We start from the raw sequence: 13007 nt of genomic DNA, 5'->3' as shown, positions 1-13007 counted from the left end.
TCTCTGTCTCTCTCTCTGTCTCTCTGTCTCTGTCTCTCTCTGTGTCTCTCTCTCTCTCTCTCTCTCTCTCTCTCCTCTCTCTCTCTCTCTCTCTCTCTCTCTCTCTCTCTCTCTCTCTCTCTCTCTTTCTCTCTCTCCTCTGTCTCTCTGTCTCTCTCTCTCTGTCTCTCTCTCTCGCTCTCTCTCTGTCTCTCTCTGTCTCTCTCTCTCCTCTGTCTCTCTCTCGCTCTCTCTCTCTCTGTCTCTTTTTCTCTCTCTTTCTCTCTCTGCCTCTTGTGGGCTGTGTGGCGGTCTCGCTTTCATCGCCCGTCTCTTCCTGGATTGCGGCAGGTCGGGATATATACAGTTCACAACTGCACTGGTCCTCAGCACGCATATTTCCAGCTGACTGCTTCATTGCTTAGTCACCGAGTACACTTCCAGCCAACTCAGGTAGGCGATCTCGGCAAATTGCTGTATCATCAGCTATCGGAAACCAAAACGGTCCACATCATCGATCAGGTTCTGCATGCCAATCAGCAAGGAAAGATCCAGGTGAAGTTTGCAGCCAGTCGAGAGCTCAGCAATTACATCATTGCGACGCACTGCCCGCGAGTAGCCTCTCCTCGGATCCGCCTTTCATTGCGCAATGGAACCAACACAGATTCAGAAAGCTTTCCAATATTGGCCAGTAATTACGTCTCATGGGTACCGGAAGGTTCCCACACTGGAGGCGTATGGACAGCAACCATTTCCGACATCTCTGGCAGCTGCCGTGTCTACGTATTTGCTGACTCACCATATAAATACGGCTTCACATTGCGTCGTGTTAACGTTCCAGGAAAAGGTGAGCAGTCCTTAGGCAACTAAAGTCTTACCCATTGTTGGTATTCATTTGTTTAACCTTAAGGGAAAGGTGCAAACATCGTTTCTATGACAATATTTAAATGGATAAGACCTTCCAACAACCGTTACAATGTTGTTTTAGAGCCAGGTTTGTGAGTATCGCTTCATTGTATAGCAAGCAGTACTAAGCCATTGGGAAAGCTTCTACTGTAGTTTAGTAACTGCATAATGACATGAAGAGTCTGCAGCCCAATCAAGAGGACTAAACAAACCTTTAACGTATGCTTGGTCGAATCTTTGATTTCTCTTTGTATCTATAATACCCTGTTTTTGAGTAGTGGTGTATACCTGTTTGTATCTATGATGTATGATGTATCTGTAATGTAATCGTGGCTACATGTATATACGATGTGTCTGTCCAGAAATGAGCATGCTGATTGTATCCGGGAACAGCCAGGACATAATGGCCCTGACCGGTGTGGAACTTCGAACGACCAACGACTCATCCTCGTTGAACACATTTACCACGGACCAAGGGATTGCGATCGGAAGCAATGTGGTGTTGTTTGGGCCAATCGAAACACCCCAAGCAAACAGTGGTTACCCAAGGCTGTATGCTCACCAGTCGCCAGTTACGGACAAGGTTCCAATCCGACAAATGGCGGATAGGTGCACTAGTTGCTGCTTACTCTCGTAAATTAATACCCTAATACCCCTGTATCAGTGTATTGAAAGCAGTATTGTACCACCCATACACGTATATGTACATACTCCCCTTGAACTTCAACAGAGAATTTAAGTTTATATTTTCAATATAAACCTCAACCTTAACCTGGATATAAACGCCTTGTGGGAGTTGAATTGAAGCTGGAGGTAGAATTGCTCAATTGAGGCTGGTTTAAGTATACAACGGAATACCCTTTTGTTTATGCTTCAGTACGTGGAACATAAACTGAACACAAACGAGGCGAAGCCGAGGTTTGTGTTCATTGTATATATTCCACGTATCAATCTAAGGTTAGTTTGTATCATATACCTCATTTCTTCTGTGCTGCGCTGATGGGCCCACAAAGGACGAAACAGTTCTGTCCGCAGATTGTGTATCATATACATACAACTTTGAAGAAACTAGCTTTTCCAAGCATGTATCACGGTTCATTGATTCAATACTAAATGTATTTGTAATATACTGCCAATACCCGGGGTTTCACTTCCAAACCATTTCGAGGTGTGAGCAGGGGGCTGAGGTGGGAGTTTTGTTCCCGCTAAAATCATTCAGAAAATCCTCATGAATGTTCTAAGCTGTATGGGTACCTGGTAGCAATGAGAACGTTGCAAACATCACAAGTCATATCACACAAGTCACAGAGCACCAGGCATCTCCGTTAAAACTAGTAGTTTCATGCCCTTACTCGGCATTAGGCAATCATCAGACAACTGATAATGCTTGAACAACCAAGATCCGATAATAATAACAGAAGCAGCCATATATGCCGTATGGCTGAATTTGCGAAAGTAAAGAATACCATGCTTAGATTCGGAAGGCTTAGCGAGAGATATTAGGTCACGCCTTTGTATTCGACTATTGTATTTGCTGAGCAGGATCCTCGCAGCATGGCGACGCTCTCCTCTCTCTGATGCAAGAATGTGGGTACGTCTCGACTATACAGAGTTGGCATCGTTTTGTAGTGTCGGAGTAGGCATTAGCGTGGTATCTTTAAAAATTTTAAGATGTGATTCACAAGCCATAACAATAATTATTATTATTTTTAAGTTAAGTACTGTAATAGAAAGGTGTTAGAAATAACATCATGATACAAGTGCAATAAAACCACCAGAGGAAACGCAAAAGCCAAAAAGGTAACAAGATTACGGTGCTCCCCTCTTGGATGCACATGTTTCTTTTCTCCTATGTATCGGCGCACAGGAGTAACGATGATTCCGAGACCTTTGGTCGGAGGAGTTACTTTTGCCCCGCCCCCACTTCCATCCAATATGCCACCGCCCCCGCTGTGCAGCATCTGATGGTACTGTGGTATTCAGTAAAAAAAAAAAAATTGCGTATGTCGAACAAGTAGTTGCGTGATGTCTGCGGCCTTCATCCTATTCATAGCTATTTTGAAGTATCTCCGCGCATAGTTCTTCTTTCATTCAATGTGCAATAATATTACTATTGTACTTTGGTGTAGCAAAGCGGTCTATGTCTTCAAAAAGCTTATAATTATAGTCATTGGCCCATAAAGCGGCTCACATTGGCTGTAATGTAATTAATATGGATTGTCAAAAGAGGCCTAAAAAAATTGTCAAAAGTGCTCAAGTTATGAGAGAGCCTACCCAAGAGTACTGAAGCGAAGTGAAGGCGTCAATACGCCCGTAGCTCTACAATACCAGAAACGGTCAGCAGCAGCACATCCAAGGAGAATACCTCTGGTCGCTATTATCTTGATAGCATCTAGGACGATACTTCATGTTGCAGCTTCATTGATACAAACCCAACTAATACTGTATTTGCATCACCTGGACGTTTGAAATAACACAATCATACGAGTATTGTCTCAGCAGTGGCATGACGATACGTTATCCTCCAGGTTTCGAGCGGCAAGAGGCTTGTGATCGTTCTCATGCACTTTCTCCGCAGAGAAAGAGAGATCGCCGTGAATGGTGGCAGTTTGTTTCTTGCTGCAAATGAATTGCTTGGTACAGTGAAGTCAGTCCATTTGGTCTCCTATCCGCTCAACGGCTCAAGGCCAGGCATCGCGTCGACACCAGTAACATAGGTACTGTGGTACATGCAGTTGCCTGATCATGGGCTGAATGCCACATCCATGACAGTTTCTGTATTGTTCCTTGCGTTCACCACGTTCAGCTCGATTGTACGTTCGCTGCTCTTGCCTTGGTCGCTTTTCCAAATCTGCCAAGCTGCTGCAGCTGCAGTAGTACTACTACTAGTAGTAGTAGTAGTGCTGCTAGTTGAGGTCTGTGAACTATCACTCGATGAAGACGTAATCGATTCGCCATCACAATCCGCAGCCAGTCCTGGAGAGACTTGAAATCCCCAGCACGGGCGGCCATTTCGGAGCGTGTCCTGACCAGTAGCAGTGTCAGTGGCCTTGTACCAATGGGCGTAGCTGCTTCTGATTTGCAGCCAGTGAGCTGATGTTTTACTCGTACTCATTGCTCGCACCTGTTTGTGTTACGACTTAAAATGAAATTCAACGATCACAACTCCTATGAGCGCAGTCGCTAATCCTTTCGTCGCTCCGTTATGATTACACGATTTGCCACTTTGAGACCAGAACACAGTACAGCAGGCACGCGTTCCCGAATTCCCTTCACGTTTGCGAGAAAGGAACCTGGAAGGACTAGCGAATGAAATGAAGCATCGTCAATATTATACTTGCAGCCCACACTTGAAGGTGCCCTCAGGACCTGCTATGCGGCTAAGATTGCAGGCATTGTACACAAATGAGTAGAGAATCTCATGGCGATGCAGTACTTTTGCCGCTGTCTCTCGCCGGTTGACAGGTCTACCGCTAGCGCTCGGCTGGCTGGAAAATTCTTGCATACTCTGACTGTGTAGCGGTTGTGACAAGTCAATCTGTCAAGGTCTAATCCTGACACGCGATGGCCATCATATCAGCGTTGAAAACAGCAGTTACAAAATGCATAATACTAGAACTGCACGTGTCAAGCTTAGATGCTCGCGGCGTCATTCTCTTCTGTTATCATATTGATGAATGTACCCGTAACGGACTGAAATGGTATCAAGCTTCAGTGTACAATTCTGGAGGCGACTGCGTAACTGCGGTCAGGACCAGGAAAATGCACACGGAAAACCGCGTGCCGCCACTGCACGGTTTTCCGCAAGCCAATCCCGAACACGACATGCTTTCTGACAAACCTGTCAAGAAGAAGACAGGACAGCCGAATGGCTCAATGATGTGCAATGATGGGATGATTAGAAGCAATGCCAAGCAAGCTGTGTGATACCCTCTCAAACTCAGTCTAAAGTAAAAAAAAAGTAATACAGTCAACTTCGCCAATAACGACATTCGGCGGGGCATCAGAAAAGTGTCCTTATTCGCGAAGTGTCCTTATAACCGAAGTCCCATTTGAATGTATGTGAACCCATATTTTGTATAGTATGATATGCATATCAAAATCAAGCTCTTGTCTTGCTCTATGTCAATGTGTACTTTATTTTCATATTGCAGTTGCAAGGAACTAAAAATTCAGTATGCAAGGGAAATGAATTGAAAAATATGCCTTTTTGAGCCATCTACAGGGCCAGAGACATGTACATGTACATGTATGATGATTACTGTACAATCATGTACAACTACATGTACATTGTATACATAATATAGGTGTGCTGGTAAATCCAACAATTTTGAAGCCAACATTATAAAAGGAAAAAAGCCCCCCCCCCTTGGCTGCCTTTTATCACCATAGGTTCTGGTACTTCTGCATGAGAGGTACATGTACTTGACTGACAGGTACTTGAAATAGCTGTCAAAAGCCCAGAAAGTCGTTATTCAAGCAGTGAATATGACCACGGGGCACTAAAAGCATGTCGCTATACGCGAATTGTCGTTATTCAGATAGTCGTTATATCCGAAGTTAAATGTATACAGTTAGATGGGACTTTGCTCTGGGCATGGAAATTCGGTCGTTATTCGCGAATTGTCGTTATATCCGCAGTCGTTATTAGCGAAGTTGTCTGTAATCGTATCCGTTCCCGAAGGGAACTCACGACGGCCGCTAACACCCGATAAACCCTAGCGGCAGATTCAGCGCCTAACGGTGGGGGTGAGGGGGTAAGTCTCACAACCACTGGCACTCAGTCTCAAGCAGGGTAAAATAGAGGCCGTGCGAAGCGGAGCGAACAACTGTTTCGTTGCATATTGCGGGAATTTGTTGTCCATTTCATATTGCGGGAGTCTATTGTCCATTTCTAGTTCTTGAATCTCCAGGTCAGGGGCGGATTCGGTGATCTCTACAGGGGGTTCCAGTGTAGCCCAAACTGAGTACCAGTAGCTGATAATTATGTACAATTATGTACAATTATTATGTACAGTAGTACAGTCATGTACATGTACATTTGCGAAATTTATGGCCGGGTTCCGCGGAACGCCCGGAACCCCTCCCCTCCCCTGGATCGGCCCTTGCAGGTATTACTGAAATGGGACCTTCACGCAAAATGCCGGAATATAGGCGACGCTTTGCCCTTTGTCTTTGATGCTGTGAAGGAAATCCACCCAAACGACGTGTACGGATCCATACAAACACCGGATCCAAGTACTGACTGTACATGTATAATGTAGATCCAAAAGTCAGCATTGCCATGGCTCCGGGCTGGCTGTGACGTACATGTACATGTAGGACAACCAATCCACACACGTGACTGGACGGGATAATAATTCTGATTATCGTCTGGCTAAAGTCATAAAGAACCAGCATCGGGCTCCTCAAAAGCAACGTTCCATAAATTTTCTAGACTGAGTGCTTTCATCGCCTTTGCGTCGGGTGTAGACAGAAAATATGTAACCAGAATCACGTAGTACATTGTGTTTGTCCCCTGCTTCAAGTAGCAAACCCATCTGAATTCGTATCGCAGGCGTCCTGGTTGCCAAGGCGTCAACGTTCGTCAGCGTTCTGGTGCATTCCCAACAGGCAATTAACTGAAATCAACAGTTTCCGCACGATTAGTATACTCGCAGAAAATCCTGCGCTAGTCCACGGAGGTAGTGGATTTGTAATTCAACTGTCAAAACACTAATCATGTGTCAATCATGACTCTATCATGAAATTTAGTACGTGGTTCCTGCTCCCGGAAAATGTCGCAAAGCTGGACAAATCGGGCAAGCTATAGCAGGAAGTTGTCGAAATGTGCTCTGTATTGTGCCCAGGCACAGGCTGCAGGCTAGTCACATCTTCATATGAATTTATCGACGTTCGCTCTTGGCTGCAAATTTCGAAGTCTTTATTATTATTGGATGAAGATGACACTACACCACATGGCACGTGGGGTAGGCATTGCATTCTCCCCATCTCACGGGACACACGCACACAGTGGTTTCAAATCCCACGTAAGATGACCATGGGTACCGGGTCATCAGTGATACATTGTATGCAGTGTACTGCCATTCCACTATATTTCGCTATGGAGATGTGAGTCTTCTCCATTTCCTAGTAAAGCAGGTAAATCATTGCAAGTGCGTGCAGAAACCAATCATTTCTCGATGATAGAGGTGGTCCTGATGGTGTTTTCGATATGCAGTGTGCATTTAGAATCCGGAATTAATCTTCATGACGTAATGGTTCATTTAAAAATTATACGGCAATGTACAAGTAAGTTCATGTACTGCGCGACGGAGACAGCAGTGTTTTGAGCAATGTTCCAACTTTACAATCACTTCTACGGCTAGTAATGGTTCAAGCAGCTTCAGTGATCAACCTTGGCACTGGATACATCCTCAGTACTACCATCAACTAGGGACCGGCGGATTCTGCTCGAAAAGGTGGCAGATTCTGCTCGAAAAGCAGTAAAAGTGGCAGAACCATACAAACCTTATGGCGGGCAATTCCTCGAATTCTGCTCCATTTCTTTATCCACATACCAAACATGCATGAAACTTAACAGAAAAAGTACCGAATTCTGCCAATTTTTCTGCCGGCAGAATCCGCTGGACCCTACCATCAACACCACCTATGAATTCAATTCATCTTCACTACTGAAATGATAATTGTGTCATGCAGAGAGCTAAACCCATCGGATTTATTTATTATTTATTTGTAAAATGGCAATAAATAAGATAAATTGTGCACTCATAACAACAGCAAAAATGAAGAAAGTCAAGTTCCATAACGTTTTCTTGTGACTGTCATCAGTGGAACGCCGTCACATAAAAATGTAATAACTAAAACACACACTTATATACATGTAGCTAATATGATTTCAGGTAGAAATACAGCAGCTAACAAGTACAAAAAGCGAAGTTTGCACCTTTGCAATGTGTGAATATAGTGTATGTGAGAAAGGTAGTGGCAGATGAATGTGATACTGTGTGAATGAATGTAATGGTGCGTGTGTATTACTTGAAGAGTGTGAGTGATACAACGTTTTCTTTCTGTATTCACCATATTCACACATTGCAAAGGTGCAAACTTCGCTTTTTGTACTTGTTAGCTGCTGTATTTCTACCTGAAACCATATTAGCTACATGTATATAAGTGTGTGTTTTAGTTATTACATTAATTTTTTTTATGTGACGGCGTTTCACTGATGACAGTCACAAGAAAACGTTATGGAACTTGACTTTCTTCATTTTTGCTGTTGTTATGAGTGCACAATTTATCTTATTTATTGCCATTTTACGACTATTGTCTCCTCGTCGATTATTATTTATTTATTTATTTATTAATTTTATTACAGCATCTCATAGCACAGTGAGAACACCGGCCAATACAAAGAGAGAGGGTGTTAGCCAACCACGGCAAGGAAGGGAGAAGGGGAGGAGAAGAAAAAAGGAACCGGCATGGATAAGTAGTGATTGCAACAAAATGAAAAATGATTCATTTGAAATGTAATTCAAACATTACCACATTGATGCAAGACACGATGGTTACAAGAGGATTGGAGTGAATTGGTCATGGCTTCCAGTTCTGCGGGCCGAATGGCTTCCACCACATCAACTGCTTTCTTCAACAGCGTGCTTTACCTGGATGGGCTCGCACACACAACGCTACGACATGTACATATATCACAACACAGGCAGGCTTTCAGCGAGCCACTGACAGGTATAGCCATCAGGATAATGTATAGAAATAGCCTTGCTTGCCTAGTGATGTGCTTCAGTTGTACAATATGCCATTCAATACTATAGAAACTTTCAACAATCCGTTGAGAAGAGCTTGACAGACGGAAGCGTCACAATGAGTACTGTCAACAATCTCGGGGAGTACATTCTTAGTAAGGCATGTAATACTCCTGACTTCGGTGCGTAATGCTGCTCCGGCTTCTGGACGGTATGGAAGGGAAATCTAACGATAGTAGTACAGTACGGTCGGTCGCCGAAGAACTGGGGGGTCAGCCTCCTAGCCTAGACCGTTTCTACTTTCGTGTATTACTGACCATGCATAGTTGAGTCACCCTGTATACATTGGTATGCTGTGCTTGATAACATTCAAGGCTGGGTGTTCTTCGGCGCCCGACTGTACCGTGTAGGTCCGACGTATCGGGTGCGAGTATAAAACAAGCTCAATCTGATGAACTTACTTTTTCAGGACAGATCTACGACTGGCAGAGGAACGCCATTGCAGAAACGTTTGAGAATCAGCCATCGGTAGGACGAAAAAACGGGATGTGTAAGTTTCTCCTTTATCTCTCAGGCCCATACACGAATACTAAGAGGCAAGTTGCTTCAACTCTAGGCTCAATGGCACTGTTAGGGTCCATAAGACATTGGCAAGACACACGGAGCATAGCGAATATAATTGCCATCGAGTTAGACTCTTTAGTCTTTTTCATTCATAATCTGTTCCTGCAGGCAATGTTTCTATATCCTTGTTACTCCCTTATGCGATCGTTGTTGTTTCTACTTACCATATTACTTTTAGAAGCAAACACACTTTCGATATTTCAAATTCCTTGGATGATCATTGTGTTCAAGGCTTTGAACGCCAATTAAACTAGTAACTTACTCGCTAGCGTCTCCTTCTTGACTGGCAATATTCGCCTCCCATATGCTTATCCTTGTTAGAACAATTTTTGCTCTGTGTTCATTTTCTCTCTGTGCTCTCACACACATGTCGCTGAAATCCTGAACTGGCCGCGATTCTCACTTCCATCAGATGCCACTCGCACGTACCGCTGCTGAAATCGGCTAGCATGGCCCCTGTCCGAGTGAATTTCACAGTCGAATATGGCGCTGGTGGGTATGGAAGATGCAGACAGCAACGCAGTTCCAATGACCGTCGCATCAATCGATAGCACTGCACGGCAAGATAACGGGAAAAGGAGATATCAAGAGGTGCAACATGGTCTAGATCAAGACCTGCCACAACGCAAGAAGAGAAACGTACCACTACCCCTGCCCCTGCCCCTGGACAAGGGATCTAGCGAATATATCGCTACATTACTTCCACCAATGTCCAAACTCGTCAGCTCCTCTTGTCTGGCTGCGGAAAATGAAGCGGCGGACGAAGTGACTCCACCAGCTCCTTCCCAGACCGGTCCTTCTTTGAGAACAGAATCATTGATCATGGGCCTAGCGATACCGCAGTTTAAGCATTCCCTAAGCTGGACGCGGAATCCTACGCGGGTCAGAAGTAGAAGCAACTTCGGCTTCAACACAGGGAGCGTCAATGATAGAAGCAAGACAAGGCATACCGATCACCCGGTTACACCCGTCGTGGCGATATCACCTGCCTTCAGTGATTCGCAACGATCAGCGGTAGATGCTAGGATTACACACCCTGCATCACCAGTTATACCGGAAGCTAGCTCTACAAACGAGGGACAATCTGGGACCAGCCCGAATTCTGCTATGCGAACTTCAACCCAGGACCGTCCTTCTGACAGGAATGCATTTAATGCTCTGACAAATCTTCTTCAGGATTATAGGCAAAGCTCGTCGGAACCATCCAGCGATGATAATGATGATGGGAACGACCCAACTCCAGGACAAGTCAGGGAAGATGGCAACATTGATACGGATTCAAGCCAGGATGATAGTGATGATGATTTGGATGATCTCCCACCTGAACTGCCGGAGTCGAATTCTGCTCAACACGTTCCTGCCTCTGATCATCAACCGCCCTCGGCCGAAGATCAAAGTGCTATTCAGTCAGTGTCACCAAACATTCAGTCCGTGTCAGGGCTGCAATTAACATCAGCACATCAGCCCAGTTCTTCAGTGGTATTTGTTACACATCGGGAACCAGTAGACAACACAGGCGGTAATACTCAACCAGCACCACAGGTGCTTGCCTACTCCACAGCTAACGCTGTAGCAGGTAATGTAGGACTGCCTAGCGCTGTTTCATCACATCCAGGGTATGTTCAACCTGCTATTTCACACTCTCCAGCAGGATCACTACCAATGGTGGCAGGGTCACAAGCTAACGTTATGCAGACTCCAGTGAATGCCAGCTCTGCAGCACCCCCGACCACGGTACCACAGTTCATGCATCCAGGAGCTGCGAGGTGTGTGCAGTATCCAATTGCTGCCTTTCCACCATTGCAGCAGCAGCATCCAGCCATGCCAGCCCCTCAGCAACATCCAGCCGTACCAGCCCCTCAGCCGCAGCAGCAGCAATTGCAACCACAGCAGCTTAACGGAGGTCTTCCGATCTTTTCCGTTGTTCCTCAACACCTCCAAGCATCGCCTCAGCTTTCCCAGACGTTTGCACCAGGCCAGACTGGCAATCCTGCATTGGACAAGATGATTTACAACCAAGCTATGGCACTGCTGGCTATGAATCAACAATTCTACACCAGAGCACACCAATATGCTGGTTTTCTTCCACCAAGCACGAGTAACTAGCAATAGAATAGAACCATTGCTGTTATCTCATTAGAAGGGATCAAGCACTAGTTAACTCTCATCATGTGATGAGGGGAATCGCTATTAGTGTAATCGCGGTTCAACCCCAATCTAGTTCGGATCGGAGGATTGCAAGTTCTTCAGTTTTCTCGCAGCATTTTATATTTAAACTGCATTGTAGTCATAGCGTCACAGGAATCTTTTCACCTTGCTTTTCCTCAGGCGTCCCTTGTTGCCGTTCAAATTTGAGCTGTAGCATGCAGTGGCCCCATTCGCTGACTGTTATGCTCGTTCTCTTGCACCCTGACTATGCTTACTGCTCATTCCTTCGGCTTGAATACTGTACATCACGTTTTAGGACCTCAGTGCTGCGTAACACTGATATTGTATAGGACAGCAATTACGAAGGGGGTTGAGGCAGACAGTGGATTTCTTTGCACTACAATATCACGAATATGGTACGTGTTGCTACTGTAGCGGACATGGAAATCCAGTCGATGACCGGGGCCGGCGCCCTCAGCGCGTACAGAACGCTGCGTGCAGTGCACATGTTGATCCGATGCGACCAGCCCGCTTCAGCGCATAAATATTAAATGCATGTGTACGTGTGTAGAGTCTACCGCTTATCCCCGGCTGCATGGCCAGCGCCCTGGGGCCGCTAGACATGCGACCGGATTTCCATGTCCACAACAGTAGAATGATGATTATTTTCAGGACCGGCGGAAGCAGTTTTCGAACGGTCCGGCCACACCCTAACCGTTCATACTTTGTGTATGATATGGCGGGTAGGCATGACCTCCTCGGCAGTGAACACATGATGCTGGTGGCCACAAAGTTGGTCCGGTCATGGCCTGACCAAACTGACCTGTTCCGCCGGGCCTGATTTTTAATCATTGTTCATTGTTTTTAATCATGTCTCGTTCTAACAATCAGTAAACTCCGGATTTGGACTTGGGTGTGGAGGGTGGATTTAAACTCGGTCCATGTGTCACGACTCACGGGTCCTACTTCCGAGCAGCTTGTTCAGTGGTTTTCGGCGCTGTCACAGTCGCAGGAACCGTGTATAGTAAGTATTCGCCTCGGGCCTATGAATGCCGGTTATAGCGAGGCTAAGATGAAGGCACAGTTTGCAGTTTGGAAATCCTCTTGCAAAGCGTGGTTCAGAGACAGCGGATTGTCATCCGGAAAAGCAATGTTTCGTTGGTACTAATCGTGCTGGTCGTGGCCGGTGTCTTGGCTGATTATTCCCGCGTTCCCTGTTCCTGCAATGCAACTTCTACCCCCAGTCCCAGAGATCCAATATCGCGATAATGATAAACACCGTGTGGCTTCAGGCCACAACGTCTCGTACTGTACTGCGGGTATGAGAGAGTGTAGACCTCTACCTCTAAACCTCCAAGCCAAGGACAGGAGCTCGGTACGAAAGACATGACTTCACTTGCGCTGGCGCTGCATTCCGCACTCATTGGACATGGATACGGACTTCATGTGGGGAAAAAGCCTTTCGTCGGCCCAGGTCAGGGCCCTGATGCCGGTGGCAACGGCGTGCACTTAGCTGTACGGCAGATATCCACTGCACTGACATGACCAGCGCCGGGCGATACGCAACCCTAGCACAACACACAGAGTCAGTGT

The 13007-nt window shown here is 45.7% G+C and overlaps 2 protein-coding genes across 2 annotated transcripts; both read left to right on the top strand.

Moving 5' to 3' along the window:
- Nucleotides 1-331: 331 nt before the first annotated feature.
- On the top strand, nucleotides 332-1977 carry LOC135822267 (uncharacterized; the record flags this gene model as incomplete). Its single annotated transcript, XM_065334999.1, is given in 2 exon segments — nucleotides 332-826; nucleotides 1248-1977. Coding segments are annotated over 2 exon segments (770 nt in total), but the record flags the coding sequence as incomplete, so codon positions are not given.
- A 7056-nt stretch (nucleotides 1978-9033) lies between these two features.
- Nucleotides 9034-11826, top strand: LOC135822266 (uncharacterized). The gene is made up of 2 exons (XM_065334998.1): nucleotides 9034-9192; nucleotides 9679-11826. Exon 2 carries the CDS (start codon nucleotides 9750-9752, stop codon nucleotides 11370-11372), a length of 1623 nt encoding a protein of 540 aa, XP_065191070.1. The 5' UTR covers nucleotides 9034-9192; nucleotides 9679-9749; the 3' UTR covers nucleotides 11373-11826.
- Nucleotides 11827-13007: the final 1181 nt, after the last annotated feature.

The sequence above is a fragment of the Sycon ciliatum genome, chromosome 8, assembly GCF_964019385.1.
Source record: "Sycon ciliatum chromosome 8, ocSycCili1.1, whole genome shotgun sequence".
Taxonomy (NCBI): Eukaryota; Metazoa; Porifera; class Calcarea; order Leucosolenida; family Sycettidae; genus Sycon; species Sycon ciliatum.
The sequence above is the reverse complement of the archived record's forward strand: the minus strand, read 5'-3'. Positions and strand labels throughout refer to the sequence as shown.

What these genes read in the sequence shown, in the direction of transcription:
- LOC135822266 (XM_065334998.1), top strand. Translation starts at nt 9,750, where the DNA reads ATGGCGCTGGTGGGTATGGAAGATGCAGACAGCAACGCAGTTCCAATG.